Raw genomic sequence first — 25,165 nt, 5'->3', positions numbered from 1 at the left:
CTGTTCAAACTTAGACAGCCTAAGGCCTCCCTCACACAGGCGTTGGCAGAAACACTGCATTTTTCAACGCTGCGCTTACTGTGGTTTCAGTAGCGTTGTCATGCATTTTTGACAATGTTTTGGAAAAAAAAAAAGCAATACTCACCTAGCAGGTGCCGTCTGGGTCCCTCCTACTGCTTTCTGGTGCTCCTGCAGGCTTCCCGTGGAGTTGTCAGTGCCTTTAGAGCATTTCTTGCTGGTAACGGGGATTGAAAACCCTGCCTTCAGTATGAAATTGCTCTGATTGGTTCTCGAGAGCTGGCTCAGCCAATCAGAGCCAGCGCTCGATGCATCAATCACAATGGCTGTGATTGGTGCATTGAGCGCTTGCTCTGAAACACCCAAAAATAGAACATGTACCACTCGAAAATTGTGGTGCTGAAAAGCGCCACGATGAAGCATCTGTCTGCGCCTGTGTGAGCAGTCCCATTGAAAACAATGGGAGCGTTGTACTGCGATTAGCTCAGCGCTGAAGGTGCCGGACTAATTGAGCTAAAAAGTGCCTGTGTGAGTGGGGCCTTAGGGTATGTTTAGACTGCGGACTCTGCAAAAGCCACCTCAAAAACTCCTGCCTCCCAGAACGGCGGGATATTTCCCAAAATCTGGAATTCTCTGACAAATCCAAGACGGATGGGAGAGTTATCTACAACTTTTATATTCCATTGCCATGGACAATAAAGCCATAGTTTCTCTGCAGCATTATTTTGCAAGTCTTGTTTCCAAGTTTGGTGCGGACGTATTTAATATAGTATGTTTTATTGTAGTGGTTAGAATGTGACTGACTGCACTCATATCTGTATGTTGGGTGTGAGAGGAGATGTCACATTCCAAAATCCATGAAGTGAAAAACTGCACTCCAAAGTTCTGTGTTTCATGTTTTTATTTTATTCATTTATATTTAGCCCACACCAGGAGTGATGTTACATTATAGTGAATGGGAGGCTACGGCTTATTTAGGCTTTCTTCATACACATGTTTTTGTGGTAGTTTTTTTTGGGGGGGGGGGGGGGCGTGGGGGGGGGGGGCTTGTAAGAATTGCCATGATTTTCATGTTTTTGTTCTTTTAACAACCTCTTATTGGGTGATGGCTTTTTCTTGGTCACACATTTTTGACATTAATTTTTTCAAGCAAACACCACAAAAAGCAGACTGTTTGTCCATCTTCACATGGGCATACATATGCAGTGAATAGAACCCTTTGGCTTTAATTGGAGCGTACATATTTCCATATTTTTCGCGCTACTTCTTTTTGCGCAAAAAAAGCTAGAACATTTTCTGCCTTTGCATATTTGCGCACAAAAAGTCCCCATTATAGTAAATGGGGGGAGGGGGGGTTGCAAATGGGCACAAAATATAAAGGAAAAAGCGTGAAATTTTGCTGGAAAGAGAACACCTTTGGACCTCATTAGACAAATTAAGCATTTCAAGCAGTCCGAATTAACCATTAGGCAAATAAGGCACGTGCCTTAAGGGTGGGTTCACAGGAGCGTGTTTTTCTGCGTACATGGGTATGTATATACGTCCGCACCTAGGTACGAGTAAAAACACAAATGAACACAGGTGCGTGCTTGTTGTCAATGGAGCTGCAGCTGCTGACGGCGGCTCCATTGAAAGCAATGCTCTGCCGGCTCCCTGCATTCTTTTTCAGGGAAGGGCTTTACATATAAGCCCTTCCCTGAAAAAGAAAAATTTTTGTGTAAAAGAAAAACAAAGGCAGGCAGTCTCTTCAATGGAGCCGCTGCTGCTGCCAGCGGCTCCATTAAAGACAATGCTCTGCCGGCACCACTGAACTGTTTTTCAGGGAAGGGCTTTACATATAAGCTCTTCCCTGAAAAAGAAAAAAATTTGTGTAAAAAAATAAATAAATAAAGAATATACTTATCTGCCTGCCACTGCTGTGTCCCCCGCAGGGATGAAGAACACATATGTCGCATGCGGCAAATGTTTCCTTCAACCCCTCTAGTTAAAAGAATTCCCTGATGCTAAATCCCTGAAAATCAAGTAAAAGTGGTTTAAAAAAACAAACAAAAAAATAGATACTCACCTCCCTTCAGCTGCTGGAACTCAGCCATGTCTTCTCCTGCTGTCCCCTGCACTGTGGTGCTGATCTATCAGCAGGCAGGGATTTAAAATCCCCGCCTGCTGAAAGAGCTGAATGTGATTGGCTGAGGTGCTCAGCCAATCACAGGCAGCTCTCGCCCGTCATTCATTCGGTGGCTGGCTATTGTATATTAGCAGCTGTCTGGCGTATGTACTTAATGACAGGTTGTAAAGTGATCGAGTATGTTCTGCATAGAAACATTCCAGTTTTGTATTTTACATATAGTAGAACAGTATCAGCAATAAAAACAATTTTGATGTGTAGAGATTATATATTTTATCATTTTGTGTTCATAGCGCTCCATCACCTCTATGTGCATGCACACCTTTTTATTTCCTTCCTTTGCTTGCTTGCTAGTGGGGTCTGCAGTTGTCTATTCAGCTTCTTAGCACCATCTACTGGCCTGTTGCATAAAGCTCCACAGAGTTGCAATTAAGGCGAAAGTTCTATTTGTAATAATGATTTTGAAACCTCTGGGGCATGACGAGAGCTAAACTTCTAGCACTAACCGAGAAAAAGTCGAGAGGGTGCTGTGATGTCCTGATAAATATCTCAGGCTTCAGCCCCAAGGTCATCTGCATATGCAGAAAAGCAAATCAGTACTCAGTGAAGTGTATACTATATTACCATACCCCACAAAATCAGGGTAGATAAGAGGACACTTACATGGTATAGGGGGCAGCGTGCTAATCACTCATTACTACCCCTTCCAGGTTCACATAACATCACAATCACTGGGGCCTTGGATTTTGTGGACCTGGAAGCGGGTAATAGTGATTGATTGGCACACTGCCCCTATACCAAGTAAATCACCTTTCATCTACCCTGACTTTGTGGGGTGTGTTAATAGAGTGTACACTTCCTTGAGCGCTGTTTTCCTTTTCTTCATTTCCTACTATGTAGCACAGCATAGGGGAATAGTCTGATAAATAACCGCCAAGAGGCTGAACTGCATGGAAGGGAGTGCAATATACATAGATGTCCAGAGTGTGAAGAGTGCAGGGATGGAAAAATGTGTTTTTGTAGGAGTGTCCCTTTAAAAGTATGCTAACCAGTGGCATAAGAGGAAGAGGTCCCATAGTGAAGATTAATCAGGGCACTCCATGATGGTACAGAGGTTCCTTCCCCCGACAAAAGGGGCAGATTATTCCCCACCCTCTTATTTGCTAACAACACCCTCTAATGCTTCGTTCACATGTTGCAGCGACGATGCGGCTAAGACCACACTGCATGACAGTTGGTGCACTCTTCTAATTAAGCACAGCTAAAAGTAGCTTGATTTTAAATGGCTGCACAGCACTGCATCTAATATTAGCCTTGATACCTCGCAGCCATTTACAGTTAACTCTTTTCCTACCAGGGATTTTTGAACATTTTGCATCTCCAGTAGCCAGAACATTTTTTCCCATTTTAAACACGTACAGATAAATTCTAAATTACAAAATAAGACAAATCATACTAATCCCCTATACCCGTGTTGGTGAACCTATGGCACACGTGCCAAAGGTGGCACTCAGAGCCCTCTCTGTGGGCACACGTTCCAATTTGGTGTCGCCATTAAAGTGATTACCAGCGGGGTGCCATGGCTCCCCAGCTGGTAATCACTCAATGGCACTGTTACGGGTGCACATACTGACAGCAGTGTGTGCACCCAGTTTCCTCCTCCCCTGACCTCTCTTCCTTGTTCCGCAGGAGGAAAGGAGAAGGGAGGACGAGTCCAGGCGAACACACTTCCGCCCGCAGCAGCGCCGAGCAGAGGAGCAGCGGCGCTTTGAAGACAAGGAAGAGGTAAATATATGGGCTACTGTGGGGGTCACTATTACTACTGGGGCTGATATAGGGGACACTTAGTAATAGTGTGGAAGCCACTATTACTACTAAGACCACTATGGGGTTACCTATTACTACTGTGGCCAATTTAGGGGACACTATTACTACTGGGGCTGATATAGGGGATACTTTTACTACTGAAGCCACTCTACACGTGACCGCATACCACAAACTGACTTAGTGTATGTTTACATGTAGCAGAAATGCTGCGGAATCTCCACAGCTGAAATTTCCTCTGCAAAATACGCAGCATTTTCGCATACAAATAGCAGTCAAGATCCACACCATTGGTGAAGATTTTGACTACAAATCAGCTGCATATCTGCAGCTGATTTCATACTAGGCGGCGCTCCCCCGCACTCCTCTGAAGACTTCCTGCAGTCAATGCTTCCCAGATTCCGGTTCCTAGCAGTCAGGTGCGGCACCACTAGTCAGCTGTGGCTGGTCAGGTGAGGCCACTACAGGCTGCTGGGAACCAGAAATTGGGGAGCGCTGACAGCGGGAAGCCTATAAACAAGGTGAGGGGGAGCGCCACATAGTATGAAATCAGCTGCGAGTACGCTGTTGATTTCCAGCCATAATCCGCACCAATGGAACTCCAGTGCTCCAGCTAGGGAAAAAAAGGGCATTCCTCCCTGACTATTGTGAAATGACCCTGTCCTTTTTATAACAACGGAGGTAAAATCATATGTCGTGATAAGCCCCGCCCCCTGACATGTTGGTAATAAGTGGATTTTGGGTTGCAATTTGGGCACTCGGTCTCTAAAAGGTTCGCAATCGCTGCTCTATACCATATATTTTCTGAAAACAGACAACCTACTGATTGGAGGGGCTATTGACAGCTTCGTCCACCTTCACTGAATTTGTAACAAAGAGGAATAATTCTTTTAAAGAATGCATTAACATACTTTTGCGCCTGAAACTCACATCAACTTGCTTTATTAACCACAACTACGACTTTATTGGTCTTGTTTTAAATCCAAGATTCTTAGCTTTAAAAAAAGACTACAACCGAAGCCCTATTGACAATATAGCCGGAGATATAACATTTTAAAGTAAAGATGTATCTTATATGCCCTTGGCTACTGAAGTGCAACTCTGCAAGAACATAGAGGATATGTCCTGGGCAGGGAAATGGTTAAACTACATTTAGCTTCACTCAGGTAGAAAACTGGGTCGATTTGCATTTGTTGCGGTTTCGATCACAATATGTTAACACCATCCAAAAGTAAATAGGACAGGGGCAACTGAGGCTGTGCTACAGATGCAGCACTGCTAAAATCGAATGTTGCAGCGCGCTATGCCATCAACGTTGTGTGCCTACGCAATTTACATAGCCTGATAGGAATTATATGTCTATGGCTACGCAAATGTTGTAACGCACTGAACTTTCCTTCGGTGCATTAAATAGACAGATGTAGCGCACCAAACATCCTTATAGTAGTTGCATGGTCTATTCCTATAGTGTGTTTGCCCTTTGTGCTAAGGCTAAGACTTAGTTCACACTTTGCAGTTTGATGCAGTAGGTTCCACTTTTGCTTTTGGCTAATAAATAGTGTAAACTAGCCCAAAGTGTGAACTTTTACATGCCCTCTTTTTGTTTCTGATAACATGTAGTTGGTCTGATATAGTTACTATCAGTTCAGTCATATACATAAATGGGTATTATCTTTGGCCGCCTGCAGACGGCCGGGTCGGATCCCGCTGCAAGAATTCTCACAGCAGGACCCGACCCGAGCCCCTGCAGGGACCAGCGCGGCACTCACCTCTCCTGCGACTCCACCTCTTTGATGTGCCGGCTGTCGGCCAGCCGGCATATGCGCAGAGCGGAGCCGACAGCCCGGCAGTGACATATCTGTGCGGGCCTCTGCGAGACCCGCACAGAAATGGAGCACGCCACAATTTGTTTACCGCACGTGATTTTGCGTGGACAAATCGCGGCCTTCTGCCTAGGATTGCGTTTTCAAACGCAATCCTACGGCAGCTTCCATGGGCGGAAATTCTGTGGGAAATCCCGCCGCGGAATTTCTGCCCATGTGCAGGGGGCCTTTCTGATATCATTATTATTTAAATAACTGGCTTAGGCCTTCGCATTTCTGTTTTCTTTCTCAAGAGAGGGAAACAAAGTTCATCCCCATTCACTGGTTGAGCTTGATGGACGTAGGTCTTTATTTCAACCATCCTAAAGGCCCTTTTACACGCAACGGTTATCTCTCAAAATTCGTTCAAATGGCCGAAAATGAGCGATAATCAATATATGTGGGCAGTCATGCACCATTGGTTCAATTATCGTTAGCCAAGGTTTTTAGGCTGGTATAAAATCCATTGTTTGATCACTGGAAATTCTTTCAGTTTGAATGTAGTTCGTTCAGTGTTTCCAGCATTTAAAGGCTCATTTACACGGAGCAATGATCGCTCAAACTACAGTTTGAGTGACAGCTTTGAGTGATCATTTTGCATAAACTATTAAGTAGCTACTTAGCTACTTAATAGCTTATTAGGCCTTGGTCACACGGGCGATTTTCCGTGCGATCTGTGCATGCGATGTGCGATTTTATAAAACCATTGCTTTGCAATGGTATCGGACACATGAGCGCTTTTTATGCACTCGTCCGATAAATTATAGAACAGAAATCGCGGATCACACCTATCTGCGATCTGCGATTCCTGTTCTGTTCTCTTTATGCGCTCAATGGGGCCGGCGGCAGCAGCGCCAACCCCATTGAGAACATATACTAGACAAATCATTCTCCTCTGCCACAGCTGTAACAGTCGTGGCAGAGAAGAATGATGTTTGCCCATTGAATTTAATGGAGCCGGCAATACAGCCGACTCCATTGAAAGCAATGGGCTGCTGGCGATCTCACGATGAATTTTCGGGAAGGGCTTAAAAATATAAGCCCTTCCTTGAAATTCATCCAGAAATGTGTAAAAAGTTAAAAAAATATATACTCACCTTGTCCCGGCAGACGGAGTTCAGCCGCGGCCGTCCGGCAGTTCTCCTGAACTGCTATGAGTAGTATTCAGCAGCCGGGGATTTAAAATCCCCGCCTGCTGAATGAGCTGCCTCTGATTGGTCACACCCCTCACCAATCAGAGGCAGCTCTCACTCACCCATTCATGAATTCATGAATGGGTGAGTGCTGCCTCTGATTGGCTCAGCGCAGGGACCAATCAGGGGCAGCTCTCAGCTATTGAATGACAGCTGAGAGCTGCCCCTGATTGGTCCCTGCGCTGAGCCAACCAGAGCGCTGCACTGCTCCGGCCCGTTTCTAATGAAACGCGGCTAGGAGCAGATTTTTCGGGCGATTTTTCGGCCCTGGTCACGTGATTTGCGGATGCGCATCCATCATGCGATCCGCAAATCGCGGGAAAAAACGCCCGTGTGACAGAGGCCTAAGCGTGCAAATGAAGCCTTTGGCTGAAAGCAGTTAATAGCTGGAGAGCTGTTATCTGCTTTCAGCTCCTTTGTTCTCTGACGGGAAACAATGCTATCAGCACTACCCACAGAGAACTCCTGATAAGACCTCATTATGATTTTTAGGTTGGCCTGAATTTAACGATCAGCTAGCAGTGCCGAAAAGTGCACGATGGCCACGCGTTTAGACGTAACGATTATTGCTCAAACGATCACTTTTTAGCAATTTTTGAGCGATCATCGCTCCATGTAAATGGGCCTTAAGCTATTGCTTTGTTTTGCATTGCATATTCAATTAGTGCAATGTTTACTCAGCCACAAGGAGAACAATGGAATGTGCAGCCAGATGTTTGCTCACTCAGCTGGGCGAAGTAGTTATGCAATAACAATCGCCTAAACACACTCCCAGCTGAGCAAACAACTGGAGGAAAACAGAGATCATAAATTAGCTAATGGAGTGATTATATGTTCATGCAATTTTTATACCAAACCATCACTAAATCCTTCAATCTGTCAGCAGTTTGAGCAATTATCTTTGCGTGTAAAAGGGCGTTTACTATATCATTATGAACTGCTAGGATGTAATTATGGAAAAAGTAGATTTTACACAATTATTTCATATCTACAGTATGTCAGGAATACCTGGAATTATCATATGACAATATCACAAGATTTTTCATGTAAATTACACTGATATAGAGAATTGCATTTCAAAGAAATAGGATTGCCATAAAGGTGTTGTCATATTTGTTACAGTGCTAAACTGCTGGGCGCAATCACTGTGTAACGTTTATAATGGGCTTATTCACCTGGCCTGCACAAATGTTACCAACACCTCACACCAAGACGCAATAATTGTTCTTACATTAATATGCAATGCCAAAAAATATTAAAGTGTCCACGGAATTACTAGCTCTAAAACCACGGGTTTGGCAGTCCCTGCCTTAGGCCGCTTTCACATGACTGAGAAGATCGCATGAGATTTGTGTGTTGTGAGGTGCACAAATCTTGCATGAATATGAACCCCATTGTTTTGATTGGGGTCATATTCATGAGCAATTTTGTTTTTTGGTGCAGGAAAAACTCACAGCATGTCCTATCTTTTGGCGTTCCCTCCCCCATTGTTTTCAATGGGGCCGGAAAACACATCGCACAGCGATGGGAGGTGTGGGTACATCACACGTTCCTGAGTGCGATATTGAGCTGGGCCAGATATCCCACTCCGTTGTGTAAAACTAGCCTTAGAGGGTGATCGTCCTGACATGGACGGCCCCATGTCACATACCTAGGGGCCCTAGTCTGTCCCTAAATGGAATATAGGGAAGGATATAAAGCAGATGGTAAAGTTAGCAGAACTAGACAAAGGCATAAGTACAGGACAGACAGGAGACCAGCTACACCAAACATCAAAAACAACACAGAATTCAGGCATCCATACCAACGAACAGAAAGGATTCAAGTGTTCAACAACCATATGAACAGGTTGAGGACTAAGGTGTCAGACAGAGGCGTGAGACACCACCCATACAATGGAGTACGGACTATGGCATCAGACCTCACCTATCTGATAGAGTAGGGACATCCGATGTCCAGAACCATACCTGACAGAAGGGTAAGGGAACAGGGGCTCCCAGACTATACAGACAATGGGAATCGTGTCCGGGCCATCTCCAGGGAGAGAGAGGGAACAGATAGGATATGGCTAGGCACCAGTAACCAATAACGCATTCAAACAGCGACTCACACAACTGATAAAGTTCCACCTAGCATGTATGTACAAACCAACAACCATACAGACAGACATGGGACTAAGGCGTCAGACATCACTCATCTAAGGGAGTACCAAAAACAGCGCATACAGCACGCATGCACACATTGCAGCCATACTACCTATCTATGTCTGGGAGTCTCACTGTTGTCTAACATTTGATGCTTTTCTTTGCAGGTCAATGGCAGCGATGCTTTATACAAATATGAGGAGATTGTATTGGAGAGGGTAAGTCTGATACAACGAGTTGTGTCTGATAAAACTTTTTCCCCTCGCTGGTTTTCTCATCTCCCCTTTTGTGATCTCTTATTCAAGACCAGCAAATAATTTCACAACCTTTGAGCTACCCCCACCCGAAAGAAAACAAGCAATTGTCATTAGTCTTATTGAATTTTCAGTCATTTTTATTGTTATTAATACATTTTGCAGGGAAACTCAGGACTGGGGTTCAGCATTGCTGGTGGAATTGATAATCCGCATGTTCCCGATGATCCTGGAATATTCATCACAAAGATCATCCCCGGAGGAGCTGCTGCAATGGATGGAAGACTAATGTAAGATATGCTTCTGCTTAGAACTAATATTAAAGGGAAATTCTGGCCACAAATAGCCAATCTGATACTGTTTGTATATGTTATAAATACATTGGGAAGTTCTCTCAAACCTTAAAATGTGATCTTCTCCCCCCACATAGGCATCAGCTGCAGATAAATTCTACATTTTTAGACGTAGGCTGCATTCCCACAAACGTATATCGGCTCGGTTTTCACGCTGAGCCGATATACGTCGTCCTCATGTGCAGGAGGGGGGGGAGGATGGAAGAGCCAGGAGCAGGAACTGAGCTCCCGCCCCCTCTCTGCCTCCTCTCCGCCCCTCTGCACTATTTGCAATGAAAGAAGGCGGGACGGGGGGGGGGGGCTAAGTTCCGAGAATTAGCCCCACCCCCGTCCCGCCTCTCCCCAGCCTTAGGACTAGAATTATTAAAGGAGTTGTCCCACAAAATTAAGTTATCCCCTATCTATAGGATAGGGCATAACTTGCTGATTGCTTGGGTTCTGATCCCTGGGACCCCTACTGATTACTGATCAGGAAAACCGGAGTTCAGAGTATCCCTGAATAAATGGAGCACTGGTCGCACTTATGTAATCTACAACAACAAAAAAACAATCTAAGCAAGAAAAAAATAAACATAATTAATATCATGCAGCTGAAGAATCCCAAACTATCTAAATATCGCATTATTTATCCCATATGGTAAATGCAGAAAAAGAAACATCCAATCAAAGTGAAATAAAAAGTGATCAATAAGTCGTATGTGTCAAAAAATGGTAGCAATAAAAAGTAAAGCTTGGCCCTCAAAAAAAAAATCCTCACACAGCCCCATTGACAAAAAAGTAAAAAGAGTTATGGGGCTTAGAATTTGGTGACAAAAAGCGTTTTTCATTTTTTTAAAAAAGTAGTAAAGCATAAAAAACACTATAAACATATTATCATCATAATATTATTTTTTTTTATATATACAGCATACACATTTACGCATATACAGATTTTCAGACCACGCCATGCTTCAAGTTGCCCTGACCTCTCCCATGTCCCGCCCTCGGGCCTGGTATTGGCACTTGAATGTGTCACGTTTCCAGGATTTACCTTTCCATGCTGATATCAAGTTGGCAATCTCTAATTATTTCCGAGAGAATAGTCCAGATGACACCTCTTCAGTCACAGTATGGGCCACATACAAGTGTGTGCTTTGAGGTTTGTTGATAAAACATGGGGTGCGAGTGAAGACAGGAAATTGCCACTCTTCTAGCTGAGATAGAGTCACTGGAGAAGGCTCACAAAAAGTCACATGCCCTTGCTTTACCAGCTCAACTAAAGTTAGCCTGTCAACACCTTCATGATAAGCTTTATCTAAAGAGTAAAATGCTTCTCAGTTTGGGTAGGAGACATTTTTATGAGCACGACAACAGTAGGACTTTAGTTCTTTCTCTATGAGATCACTGGACCTGTAACTATATTCCGTTTCTTGCCCAGTAGGGTGGTTCACAAGTAATCCCCTTGTATAGCTGAAGAGCTTGCTAAATATTATTCTAGCCTATAAAATCTTCCCGCTGCCCTGTCCAACACCTCTAACCCCTCTCTGTCCCATTTTATTGACTCCTACTTAGCTGAGTCCAACATATCCTCTCTTCATCAATCTCAAGTCTCTTCCTATCTTGAGGGAAGAGATTACCAGCACTTTTAGCTTCATGTCGTTGAACAAAACCCATGGACATAAAGAGGACAAAGACCCTAACCTCTATCCTAGCGACGTCCTATCTCTCTGTTGAATGTCAACTTGAAAATTTTCACTATAGTGCTATGAAGATCGCCCCTCTTCTACCTGGTTTAATGCATGTTGACTAGACGGGGTTTATACCCTCCCTTCAGGCCAGTGACAATACTATCAAGGTTCTTAACTGTATTCATTATGCCAATACTAAGACTCTTCCTCTGTCTTTTATCTACAAAAGCAGAGAGGGCCTTCAGTAGTATAGGCTAGCCTTTCCTTTTTTCTGTCCTGTGTCATATTGGCCTAGGCCCTATGATGGGGTCTTGGATTTCTGCATTATACAGGTCTTCTAGAACATCAACAAGGTCAATGGGGTTCCATCATTCCTTCTTGGAAATTAGAAATGGCACAAAGCAGAGCTGCCTTATATCCCCACTGATCTTTGTCCTCACCTTAGAGCCCTTCCTCAGGCATAGAAGAGACAACCCAAATATCTAAGACCTCCTGGTTACAGGTTTGGAACTTAAAATCGCAGCCTATGCAGATGACTTGCTTTTTTTTAATCACCTTTTCACAGATCTGCATACCTAGTCTTTTGACTAAATTCCATACCTTTCAATGTATCTCTAATTTCATAATCAATTTTAAGAAGTCTGAGGCATTAAATATTACTCTGCCTCCTTCCTTGGACAGTCTCTTAATGTAAATTTTTAAATTCTGTTGGCCTATGTACTCCCATAATCATATTCCTCTTCTCCAAACTATACGAGCCGACCTGACACAATGGTCAAAAAATGTAAACACCTGGTTCAGCCGATATGTTATTTTTAAAATGAATGTATTGCCGTGCATTTTGTATGTACTACAGGCGCTCCCAATCCGAATCCCTAACACGTTCTTCCGTTCTTTGAATACAGCCCTAACTCGCTTTACTTGGGCCAATAAACCCCCGTGCCTCGCCCGCTCTCTCCCATTTCTACGCAACAATAGAGGAGGTGTAGGTCTCTCAGATCTCAAAAAGTATTATGAGGCCGCCCATCTGTAGAGAGTCCTTGACTGGTGTTGTCTCACAGCCTTGAAACATTGGATTGGTTTGGAAGCTTCTTTTAGCAGTACCTCTCTGCACTTGTTGCTATGGCTACAACTGTTTACTTTAGGTGGTCTAGATTGGCACTCCACGGTAGGTCCTACTCTTACAATTAGCAAACATCTTTTTCCAAGCTTAATATCTCTTGATCCTCGTCACCTCTGCTGCCTATTTTGAGCAATCCACACTTTCTTCCAGGCTTGGAACCAGATCCCTTTAGTTCCTGGCGTTCTGCGAGTAAATGCCTCGCTCAACACTTTTTATTGGGTCCTCAATGGATAACTCTTCTCACTTCAACAAAGTCCTAACTGGTTTTGAGCAGGCTTAAAGTAGCTCAGGCTCTTTTCGGCACTCCCTCTCCAAAATTTAGTCACCACTTTGGCTACAAACCCTCCTTCTTGGAATCAGAACTTGGTACCACTTTTTCAGGCCAACAAGTAGACTGTATTTTCAATCTCTCCCATAAATCCTCTGTTGTCTGCAAATTTCAAGAAGGCGAATATCAGCTTCTGTGTCTGCCTTTAAAAACGGCTGGCGCTGTGGGATTGCAGAAGGGACCATCTTACATATTTTTTGTATATGTACGAAGTGGCGGATTTACCTGCCAAAGTCTACAGGAAATCTATTTAGAAACTTTTAGTTAACACCATGAGGCTTTGTATCCCAACTCTGGAAATCCCGCTCTGTTCCTAGGCTCTCTCAGTGCCTAGATCGGGTTGACAAGATCATGCAGATGGAGAAGCTCAACTGCATTGTTGAGAGATACCCATGACTCTTTAATTTAATCTCTTGGACTCCTTGGCTTATATCTTAGGGCTCTGACAAATATAAATCGATCCTGGTGGCGTAGATTATTCTTCCTATGCCCCTCTTCCTTTTTCTTTCTCTCCACTCTTTTTCTTTTCTTCCCTTTCTGTTCTCCTCTGGCTTCACTGGCTATTTATCACTATTCTTCTCCCATTCCTTTTTCTAGTTTACTGTTATACTATGTTCTTAAGGTTGCCTACCCCATGTTTGGTATACCCTCTCTTTGCCCCTTCCTATCTTGTAATATCTCTCTGTGGGCCTTGATCACCTAATTGTGGTTTATTAATGTTGGCTTATTGGTAGTTCCCGAACCCCTCCCAGTTCATTCTGTACTCAGTTTCCGCCTTATTGGTATGATTTATGTACGTTTGAAAATTATAAATAAAGAATTTTTTTTTTTTAAGTTATTGCGCTTAAAAAGCAAGGATGAAAACCCGAAAAATGTCTGGGAGTTAAAGGGTTAATTCACAGTATTGTTTTTATTATTATTGTTGATATAGTAATTATTCTACTCTCTATGTATTTTATAACTATTTTCCTTTACTTCTGGTGCAGGGTGACTGACTGTGTTCTGCGAGTCAATGATGTAGATGTAACCGAAGTGGTGCACAGTAAAGCAGTGGAGGCTCTGAAAGAGGCTGGCCCTGTAGTAAGATTGCTCGTCCGACGCAGGCAAAGCCCTCCGGAGACTATCGTGGAGGTTAATTTACTCAAAGGACCTAAAGGTCAGTGCGTAAATGATGGCAGTAAAAATTACATGTGTCTTGTAAGAGACATACTCTATAACTGATCTCATGATATCACTGACCTTGAAGGCACAATACGTTTCCCAATGGCTATACTTGTGTAGCTGCAATTACAGTTGATCATGATGGTAAATTACCTGGAAATGGCCATGTAAACTGATCTATAGCATAGTGATGGATATTGGATGTCAAAGCAGAATAAATGATATACAGCACAATTACCACTGACGAGTATATTGTTAAAAACATTACAAGCAAATATAGTGTATTATCGTGTTAGCCAAGAAAATGTAAGTGTTGATACATACTTTGTGTTTTTAAACAAAACTACTTATCAACACCTTAAAAATGTATGGAATTTATGTGATTGTGTAGTGCTTGTGTATTTCTGATATTAGGATCTATAAGGTCTGCACATGCTAACCCCCTAGAGACTTAAAGAGGTATTCCCATCTCGGCTTTTCATAGCTGAGATTGGAAACCGCTGTGATACTTACCGGCCAACCCGGCTAGAACCTACGGTATGTAAAGAGCCGAGCGCTTCAGACTAGCGCTGTTTTCATAGCTCTAGTTGATTAGCTGTTCACAATGCTACACTCTTTCCATAACTCACATTCACTTCAATGAGACCTACAGAAACAGCACTGGGCTGAAATGTCCGTATGTTTCTGACAGTTGGATGGAAACAGAGGGCTAGGTCTTGAAACTCCGAGATGGGAATACCCCTTTAAATATTTAACAAGAAATACACAATACTTTTAATTCCTGGCAAAAAACAAACTGTAGCATGTGCCGCTCTTTGTTTTACAACCAATGAGTATACAGCATAGGAGGAGCCTGATCCCAATCATGGCATACACTGAGCCTGCTAGACCTTACTTCACAACCTCAAAGCAGGATAGTCATGCCCTCCTCTCATGACTTAACCCCCTCCTCCCCAGTCAGCTACAAAACCACCACCTGACCTTCTCCAATTCCAAAATATTCTAGAGACCTGCTGTGTAACTAGTTTTCCCAATGCAAGTTTACCCCCGTTCAGGGTAAACTCACCACGGTCCACCACCAAAATGCTCTTACCAGGACTACAGCACCATGATCCAACTTTCATACCACAAAATATTGCCATTTCAACAAACAAAGGATTTTCTGTAATTCCGCCCCCTTTTTACACCCACTTCCTGGGGAACAGTGAGCTCACTTTCACCTGTCAGGTTCCCTGGTGCCCCTGGCCATGCTTCCAGTACCATTTTAATTACCCTGCCTTACTAAACTTTCCCTCACTTATATTGCCCCTACTACCACCCATAACTTGCCCTCTTGGGTTATGGGCTCCCTGGCCCCACTTATGACTCCTCAGGCCTATTTCCTGTTGTAATTAATCATATTGGTGTACTGATAACTTAAAGAGATTATCTGTTTGTAAAGTATTAATGGCTTATTGTCAGTATAGTTCATCAACAGTAGGTTGGTGGGGCTCTGTGACTTGGGACCCCAACTGATTATCTGTTCACCGGGCTGGTGCACTTGTACTGAGCTGATTTCTGCAGGCTTGGCATCATAGACTGAGTCATCAGTGAAATGAATGGGAACTTTGCATGCAATACCATGCCTGACCACTGCAGTAAAAACAGAGCTGTCTGCATCTTGCAAAAATCAGGTCAATGCACAAGCACACAAATCTGGTGAGCTGCTGATTAGCAGAGGTCGCGAACAACAGACCCCCAACAATCCACTATTTTTGAACTCTTCTGAGTGTAGGCCATAAATAATTTACAAGTGGACAACCCCTTTAACAAAACAGACAGATTCCAATTCTTTCCAATTGTTAGTTCAAGATTCAGACACATAGGTAAAAAATAGCGGCGACAACTATCTGCAGCTTTAACGTTATCTGACTTTTCTACAGGGCTGGGGTTTAGTATTGCTGGAGGTATTGGTAACCAGCACATTCCAGGGGACAATAGCATCTATATCACAAAGATCATTGAGGGCGGCGCTGCACAGAAAGATGGAAGACTGCAGATTGGTGACAGACTTTTAGCTGTGAGTAGCAACCTGTTTACGAATAACCCAAAGAACAGATTTGGGTCACTTTCAAATGTTATGTTATCTCTTGTTTTCCCCCAGGTGAATAACACCAACCTACAGGATGTGAGGCATGAGGAAGCTGTGGCTGCACTGAAGAACACCTCGGACATGGTTTACCTCAAAGTAGCTAAGCCTGGCCCTGTTCATCTCAATGAGATCTATGCTCCCCCTGACTACGCTAGCAGTGAGTATAACATTGATACAGCAGAGTTTAATGTTGTGTTCTGCTTTCCAGCACTGGTTTCCATCTTCTACGCAGAAAACCACATAGAGACAGAACCATAGGGTTTAATGTACGAGATGGAGATCTCTTTGGTCTCTGTTTCACATGGCTTCCATCTTTGTCAGTCTTTAAAGCTGGTTAGAAAAGTGTCATCCTCTGCACTCTTCTATCAAGCCAAAAAGATACAGCGATGGAAACCTTGTGAGACAGAAGAGATCACCATCTCACGCATTAAATCCTGTGGTTCTGTCTCTATGTGGTTTTCTACATAGAAAATAGAAACCTGAGACAAAACCTGGAAGAAAGAATGAACAGAGCCCTACAAGCAGCTGTATTATCTTTTTCATTACACGCTACATAATTACAATTCTATTTATGTAAAATGTAGCAAATATCACATCCTCTCGATGTTAATATCAGCTGTTTGCAGATTTCTAAGCTTTATACAGTACTGTGCAAAAGTTTCAGGCAGGAAAAAAATGCTGCAAAGTAAGAATGCTTTCAAAAACAGAAGTGTTAATAGTTTATTTTTGACAATTAACAAACTGCAAAGTGAATGAACAAAAGAGAAATCTAAATCACCTCAATATTTGGTGTGACCGCACTTTGTCTTCAAAACAGCATCAGTTCTTCTAGGTACAATCGCACACAGTTTTTAAAGGAACTCGGCAGGGAGGTTGTTCCAAACATCTTGTAGAACCAATTACAGACCTTCTGTGAATGTTGACTTGCTCAAATCCTTTTGTCTCTTCATGTAATCCCAGAAAATGATATTGCGATTAGGGCTCTGTGGGGCCATATCATCACTTCCAGGACTCCTTGTTCTACATTACACTGAAGATTGTTCTTAATGACATTGGCTGGATGTTTGGGGTCACTGTTCTGCTGCACATAAATGTGAACGCCTCACTGATGGTATTACATGACGGATAAGTATCTGGCTGTATTTCTCAGCATTGAGGACACCATTAATCCTGACCAAATCCCCAACTCCATTTGCTGAAATGCAGCCTTAAACTTACAAGGAACCTCCACCATGCTTCACTGTTGCCTGCAGACACTCATTATTGTACTGCTTTTCAGCATGCTTCACTGCTACCTGCAGACACTCATTATTGTACCGTACTCCACCATACTTCACTGCTGCCTGCAGACACTCATTATTGTACTGCTCTTCACCATGCGTCACTGCTGTCTGCAAACACTCATTATTGTACCACTCTCCACCATTCTTCAATGTTGCCTGCAGACACTCATTATTGTACCACTCTCCACCATGCTTCACTGTTGCCTGCAGACACTCATTATTGTACTGCTCTCCACCATGCGCCACTGCTGTCTGCAAACACTCATTATTGTACCACTCTCCACCATGCTTCACTGCTGTCTGCAAACACTCATTATTGTACCGCTCTCCACCATTCTTCACTGTTGCCTGCAGAAACTCATTATTGTACCGCTCTCCACCATGCTTCACTGCTGTCTGCAAACACTCATTATTGTACCACTCTCCACCATGCTTCACTGCTGTCTGCAAACACTCATTATTGTACTGCTCTCCACCATTCTTCACTGTTGCCTGCAGACACTCATTATTGTACTACTCTCCAGCCCTTCAGCAAACAAACTGCCATCTGTTACAGCCAAATATTTCACATTTTGATTTACCAGTACAGAGCACCTGCTACCATTTTTCTACACACTGCTTCCTATGTTTTCATGCATACCATTTTCCCCCAAAAAGACCTACCCCGAAGATAAGCCCAAATATGATTTTTCAGGATTTTCGGGGAGGCTTGAAAAATAAACCCTAACCTGAAAATAATCCTGTTACAGTTCATTAAAAAAGTCAATAGGAATGCATTAGGGGCATGAAATGGACCATAAAAACGCAATTGCTGCATTTTTATAACACCTTTCATGCGGTCAGCCAAGTCACTTACCCAGCCGGTTTAGTCCAGGTCTTTCCCGCTGTTCTCCAGTGCCCCGGCGCGGTTCCTGCCTCCATGAAGCAATGCCTATGCCATGACTCGGCCAATCAAGAACCAATCGAAGAACCAATCACAGCCATCATTCGTGGAAGCTGGATTTATGAATCCTGTAACCAGGAAGTGATCCTGTGTTGGCAGCCGAGGGCTTTGTCGACATTTTTACTGCTCAGAATTAGAGATGAGCGAGCACCAAAATGCTCGGGTGCTCGTTACTCAGGACGAAAATTTCGCGATGCTCGAGTGTTCGTTTCGAGTAACGAACCCCATTGAAGTCAATGGGCGACCCGAGCATTTTTGTATATCGCCGATGCTCGCTAAGGTTTTCATTTGTGAAAATCTGGGCAATTCAAGAAAGTGATGGGAACGACACAGCAACGTATAGGGCAGGCGAGGGGCTACATGTTGGGCTGCATCTCAAGTTCACAGGTCCCACTATTAAGCCACAATAGCGGCAAGAGTGGGCCCCCCCCTCCCAACAATTTTTACTTCTGAAAAGCCCTGATTAGCAATGCATACCTTAGCTAAGCACCACACTACCTCCAACAAAGCACAATCACTGCCTGCATGACACTCTGCTGCCACTTCTCCTGGGTTACATGCTGCCCAACCCCCCCCCCTGCACGACCCAGTGTCCACAGCGCACACCAAATTGTCCCTGCGCAGCCTTCAGCTGCCCTCATGCCACGCCACACTCATGTCTATTTATAAGTGCGTCTGCCATGAGGAGGAACCGCAGGCACACACTGCAGAGGGTTGGCACGGCTAGGCAGCGACCCTCTTTAAAAGGGGCGGGGCGATAGCCCACAATGCTGTACAGAAGCAATGAGAAATATAATCCTGTGCCACCGCCATCAGAAGCTGCACATGTGGGCATAGCAATGGGGAACCTATGTGCCACACACTATACATTCTGTCAAGGTGTCTGCATGCCCCAGTCAGACCGCGTTTTTTTATAAATAGTCACAGGCAGGTACAACTGGGAATCCCCAACTCCGCAATGGGAATTCCGTGTGCACCCACAGCATGGGTGGCTCCCTGGAACCCACCGGCTGTACATAAATGTATCCCATTGCAGTGCCCCGGACAGCAGAGCTAACGTCAGATTAAATGCAGGTGGGCTTCGGCCCACACTGCATGCCCCAACCTGACCGGGCTTTTTAATTCATAGACACAGGCAGGTACAACTCCCTATTGTGAAGTCCCTGTGGACTGACAGCATGGGTGGGTGCCAGGAAGCCACCGGCGGCACATAAATATATCCCATAGCATTGCCCATCACAGCTGAGGTAATGTCATGTTTAATGCAGGTGGGCTTCGGCCCACACTGCATGCCCCAGTCAGACTGGGGTTCTTTAGAAGTGGACACATGTAGTTACAACTCCGTGTGGACCGACAGCATGGGTGGCTCCCTGGAACCCACCGGCGGTACATAAATATATCCCATTGCATTGCCCAACACAGCTGATGTAACGTCAGCTGTAATGCAGGTGGGCAAAAAATTAATTGGATTACACTGTAGGCGAGGGCCCCAAAAAATTGGTGTACCAACAGTACTAATGTACCTGAGAAAAATTGCCCATGCCCAACCAAGAGGGCAGGTGAAACCCATTAATCGCTTTGGTTAATGTGGCTTAATTGGTAACTAGGCCTGGAGGCAGCCCAGTTAAAATAAAAATTGGTGGAGGTGAAAGTTTCAACACTTTAATGAGCATTGAAACGTATAAAAATTGTTTCGAAAAATTATATGACTGAGCCTTGTGGGCCTAAGAAAAATTGCCCGTTCGGCGTGATTACGTGAGGTTTCAGGAGGAGGAGGAGGAGGAATATTATACACAGATTGATGAACCAAAAATGTCCCCGTTTTTGATGGTGATAGAGAACGATGCTTCCATCCGCGGGTGCAGCCTACGTATTGCTTAGGTATCGCTGCTGTCCGCTGGTGAAGAAGAGAAGTCTGGGGAAATCCAGGCTTTGTTCATCTTGATGAGTGTTAGCCTGTCGGCACTGTCGGTTGACAGGCGGGTACGCTTATCTGTGATGATTCCCCCAGCCGCACTAAACACCCTCTCTGACAAGACGCTAGCCGCAGGACAAGCAAGCACCTCCAGGGCATACAGCGCGAGTTCAGGCCACGTGTCCAGCTTCGACACCCAGTAGTTGTAGGGGGCAGAGGCGTCACCGAGGACGGTCGTGCGATCGGCTACGTACTCCCTCACCATCCTTTTACAGTGCTCCCGCCAACTCAGCCTTGACTGGGGAGCGGTGACACAGTCTTGCTGGGGAGCCATAAAGCTGGCAAAAGCCTTGGAGAATGTTCCCCTGCCTGCGCTGTACATGCTGCCTGATCTCTGCACCTCCCCTGCTACCTGGCCCTCGGAACTGCGCCTTCTGCCACTAGCGCTGTCGGATGGGAAGTTTACCATCAGCTTGTCCACCAGGGCCCTGTTGTATAGCATCATTCTCGAACCCCTTTCCTCTTCGGGAATGAGAGTGGAAAGGTTCTCCTTATACCGTGGGTTGAGCAGTGTGTACACCCAGTAATCCGTAGTGGCCAGAATGCGTGTAACGCGAGGGTCTCGAGAAAGGCATCCTAACATGAAGTCAGCCATGTGTGCCAGGGTATCTGTACGCAACACATGGCTGTCCTCACTAGGAAGATCACTTTCAGGATCCTCCTCCTCCTCCTCAGGCCATACATGCTGAAAGGATGACAGGCAAGCAGCATGGGTACCCTTAGCAGTGGGCCAAGCTGTCTCTTCCCCCTCCTCCTCATGCTCCTCCCCCTCCTCCTCCTCCTCAACGTGCTGAGATATAGACATGAGGGTGCTCTGACTATCCAGCGACATACTGTCTTCCCCCGCCTCCGTTTCTGAGTGCAAAGCGTCTGCCTTTATGCTTTGCAGGGAACTTCTCAAGAGGCATAGCAGAGGAATGGTGACGCTAATGATTGCAGCATCCCCGCTCACCATCTGGGTAGACTCCTCAAAGTTTCCAAGGACCTAGCAGATGGCTGCCAACCAGGCCCACTCTTCTGTAAAGAATTGAGGAGGCTGACTCCCACTACGCCGCCCATGTTGGAGTTGGTATTCCACTATAGCTCTACGCTGCTCATACGGTCTGGCCAACATGTGGAGCGTAGAGTTCCACCGTGTGGGCACGTCGCACAGCAGTCGGTGCACTGGCAGATTAAACCAATGTTGCAGGGTCCGCAGGGTGGCAGCGTCAATCTTGGAGTTGTGGAAATGTGCGCTGACCCGGCGCACCTTTCCGAGCAGGTATGACAAGTGTGGGTAGCTTTTCAGAAAGCACTGAACCACCAAATTAAAGACGTGGGCCAGGCATGGCACGTGCGTGAGGCTGCCGAGCTGCAGAGCCGCCACCAGGTTACGGCCGTTGTCACACACGACCATGCCCGGTTGGAGGCTCAGTGGCGAAAGCCAGCGGTCGGTCTGCTCTGTCAGACCCTGCAGCAGTTCGTGGGCCGTGTGCCTCTTCTCTCCTAAGCTGAGTAGTTTCAGCACGGCCTGCTGACGCTTGCCCACCGCTGTGCTGCCACGCCGCGCGACAGCGACTGCTGGCGACGTGCTGCTGCTGACACATCTTGATTGCGAGACAGAGGTTGCGTTGGAGGAGGAGGAGGGTGGTTTAGTGGAGGAAGCATACACCGCCGCAGATACCAGCACCGAGCTGGGGCCCGCAATTCTGGGGGTGGGTAGGACGTGAGCGGTCCCAGGCTCTGACTCGGTCCCAGCCTCCACTAAATTCACCCAATGTGCCGTCAGGGAGATATAGTGGCCCTGCCTGCCTGTGCTTGTCCACGTGTCCGTTGTTAAGTGGACCTTGGCAGTAACCACGTTGGTGAGGGCGCGTACAATGTTGCAGGAGACGTGGTCGTCAAGGGCTGGGACGGCACATCGGGAAAAGTAGTGGAGACTGGGAACCGAGTAGCGCGGGGCCGCCGCCGCCATCATGCTTTTGAAAGCCTCCGTTTCCACAAGCCTATACGGCAGCATCTCCAGGCTGATCAATTTGGCAATGTGCACGTTTAACGCTTGAGCGTGCGGGTGCGTGGCGGCGTACTTGCGCTTGCGCTCAAACAGTCGCGCTAGCGACGTCTGGACGCTGCGCTGAGAGACATTGCTGGATGGGGCCGAGGACAGCGGAGGTGAGGGTGTGGGTGCAGGCCAGGAGACGGTAGTGCCTGTGTCCTCAGACGGGGGTTGGATCTCAGTGGCAGGTTGGGGCACAGGGGGAGAGGCAGTGGTGCAAACCGGAGGCGGTGAACGGCCTTCGTCCCACCTTGTGGGGTGCTTGGCCATCATATGCCTGCGCATGCTGGTGGTGGTGGCTCCCCGGCTGATCTTGGCGCGTCAAAGGTTGCACACCACTGCTCGTCGGTCGTCAGGCGTCTCTGTGAAAAACTGCCACACCGTAGAGCACCTTGACCTCTGCAGGGTGGCATGGCGCGAGGGGGCGCTTTGGGAAACAGTTCGTGGATTATTCGATCTGGCCCTGCCTCTACCCCTGGCCACCGCACTGGCTCGGCCTGTGCCCACACCCTGACTTGGGCCTCCGCGTCCTCGCCCGCGTCCACGTCCTCTAGGCCTACCCCTACCCCTCAGCATGCTGTATTACCAGTAGTGCAGAAACAGAACGCTGTAATTAAATGTGCAGCTTATTGGTCTGTGGTTGGAGGCTGACTTCGCTTACGGAACGCACAGCAGAGGCAGGAAAGAATTTTGCGCAAGCCTGCTGTAACACTTAGCTGGCTGCATATGAATTAGGACAACTACCCCCAGCAGAGACCCAGTACACTTGTGGACAGGAATACAGCGGTGATGTAAGAGGCAACACAGAGGCAGGAAAGAATTTTGCGCAAGCCTGCTGTAACACTTAGCTGGCTGCGTATGAATTAGGACAACTACCCCCAGCAGAGACCCAGTACACTTGTGGACAGGAAAACAGCGGTGATGTAAGAGGCAACACAGAGGCAGGAAAGAATTTTGCGCAAGCCTGCTGTAACACTTAGCTGGCTGCGTATGAATTAGGACAACTACCCCCAGCAGAGACCCAGTACACTTGTGGACAGGAATACAGCGGTGATGTAAGAGGCAACACAGAGGCAGGAAAGAATTTTGCGCAAGCCTGCTGTAACACTTAGCTGGCTGCGTATGAATTAGGACAACTACCCCCAGTAGAGACCCAGTACACTTGTGGACAGGAATACAGCGGTGATGTAAGAGGCAACACAGAGGCAGGAAAGAATTTTGCGCAAGCCTGCTGTAACACTTAGCTGGCTGCGTATGAATTAGGACAACTACCCCCAGCACAGACCCAGTACACTGAGGACAGTCACAGGCAGCCCAAATAGATTTTTTTTCCCAAATGTTTTTGGAAAGGCCCACTGCCTATATACACTGTATATGTCTTCTCTCTCTGCGTCACCACTACTGGCCCTGGAGTATGTAAAATACCTGCAGACTGTTGCACTGTGGACTGGAATACAGCGGTGATGTTACAGCCAACACAGAGGCAGGAAAGAATTTTGCGCAAGCTTGCTGTAACACTTAGCTGGCTGCGTATGAATTAGGGCAACTACCCCCAGCACAGACCCAGTACACTGAGGACAGTCACAGGCAGCCCAAATAGATTTTTTTTCCCAAATGTTTTTGGAAAGGCCCACTGCCTATATACACTGTATATGTCTTCTCTCTCTGCGTCACCACTACTGGCCCTGGAGTATGTAAAATAACTGCAGACTGTTGCACTGTGGACTGGAATACAGCGGTGATGTAACAGCCAACACAGAGGCAGGAAAGAATTTTACGCAAGCCTGCTGTAACACTTAGCTGGCTGCGTATGAATTAGGACAACTACCCCCAGCACAGACCCAGTACACTGAGGACAGTCACAGGCAGCCCAAATAGATTTTTTTTCCCAAATGTTTTTGGAAAGGCCCACTGCCTATATACACTGTATATGTCTTCTCTCTCTGCGTCACCACTACTGGCCCTGGAGTATGTAAAATACCTGCAGACTGTTGCACTGTGGACTGGAATACAGCGGTGATGTTACAGCCAACACAGAGGCAGGAAAGAATTTTGCGCAAGCTTGCTGTAACACTTAGCTGGCTGCGTATGAATTAGGGCAACTACCCCCAGCACAGACCCAGTACACTGAGGACAGTCACAGGCAGCCCAAATAGATTTTTTTTCCCAAATGTTTTTGGAAAGGCCCACTGCCTATATACACTGTATATGTCTTCTCTCTCTGCGTCACCACTACTGGCCCTGGAGTATGTAAAATAACTGCAGACTGTTGCACTGTGGACTGGAATACAGCGGTGATGTAACAGCCAACACAGAGGCAGGAAAGAATTTTACGCAAGCCTGCTGTAACACTTAGCTGGCTGCGTATGAATTAGGACAACTACCCCCAGCACAGACCCAGTACACTGAGGACAGTCACAGGCAGCCCAAATAGATTTTTTTTCCCAAATGTTTTTGGAAAGGCCCACTGCCTATATTCAATAAATATGTCTTCTGTCCCTGCCTCACCACCACTACTGGCCCTGGACTATGTATAATTACTGCAAGGCGCAATGCTCTGCACGGCCGATATACAAAAAAAAAAAAAGTGCAACACTGCAAAAAGCAGCCTCCACACTACTGCACACGGTTAGATGTGGCCCTAAGAAGGACCGTTGGGGTTCTTGAAGCCTAAAATACTCCTAACACTCTCCCTATAGCAACTCCAGCAAGACAGCACTTTCCCTGATCTCTGTCATAATGCATC

The 25,165-nt window shown here is 45.8% G+C and overlaps 1 protein-coding gene and 1 long non-coding RNA gene across 3 annotated transcripts in view; one reads left to right on the top strand and one right to left on the bottom strand.

Moving 5' to 3' along the window:
* Positions 1 to 25,165, top strand: part of DLG3 (discs large MAGUK scaffold protein 3) — a 206,781-nt gene that overhangs the window by 100,140 nt on the left and 81,476 nt on the right. The window contains exons 6-11 of one of the 2 annotated variants that reach the window (XM_066580902.1): positions 3,833 to 3,928; positions 9,334 to 9,384; positions 9,586 to 9,710; positions 13,878 to 14,047; positions 15,975 to 16,111; positions 16,196 to 16,340. In XM_066580902.1, the coding sequence (XP_066436999.1) occupies positions 3,833 to 3,928; positions 9,334 to 9,384; positions 9,586 to 9,710; positions 13,878 to 14,047; positions 15,975 to 16,111; positions 16,196 to 16,340 (724 nt within the window). The remainder of the gene's footprint in view (positions 1 to 3,832; positions 3,929 to 9,333; positions 9,385 to 9,585; positions 9,711 to 13,877; positions 14,048 to 15,974; positions 16,112 to 16,195; positions 16,341 to 25,165) is intronic. The other variant, XM_066580911.1, reaches the window with a different exon arrangement.
* LOC136580378 (uncharacterized) lies at positions 9,538 to 10,983 on the bottom strand. Its single transcript, XR_010786951.1, has 2 exons — positions 10,804 to 10,983; positions 9,538 to 9,688 (listed from the first exon to the last, which is right to left on the bottom strand). It is a non-coding gene; the product is annotated as an uncharacterized lncRNA (long non-coding RNA).

The sequence above is a fragment of the Eleutherodactylus coqui genome, chromosome 10 (genome assembly GCF_035609145.1).
Source record: "Eleutherodactylus coqui strain aEleCoq1 chromosome 10, aEleCoq1.hap1, whole genome shotgun sequence".
NCBI classification, from domain to species: domain Eukaryota; kingdom Metazoa; phylum Chordata; class Amphibia; order Anura; family Eleutherodactylidae; genus Eleutherodactylus; species Eleutherodactylus coqui.
Note: the sequence above shows the minus strand (reverse complement) of the source record. Positions and strands in the feature narration are given on the sequence as shown.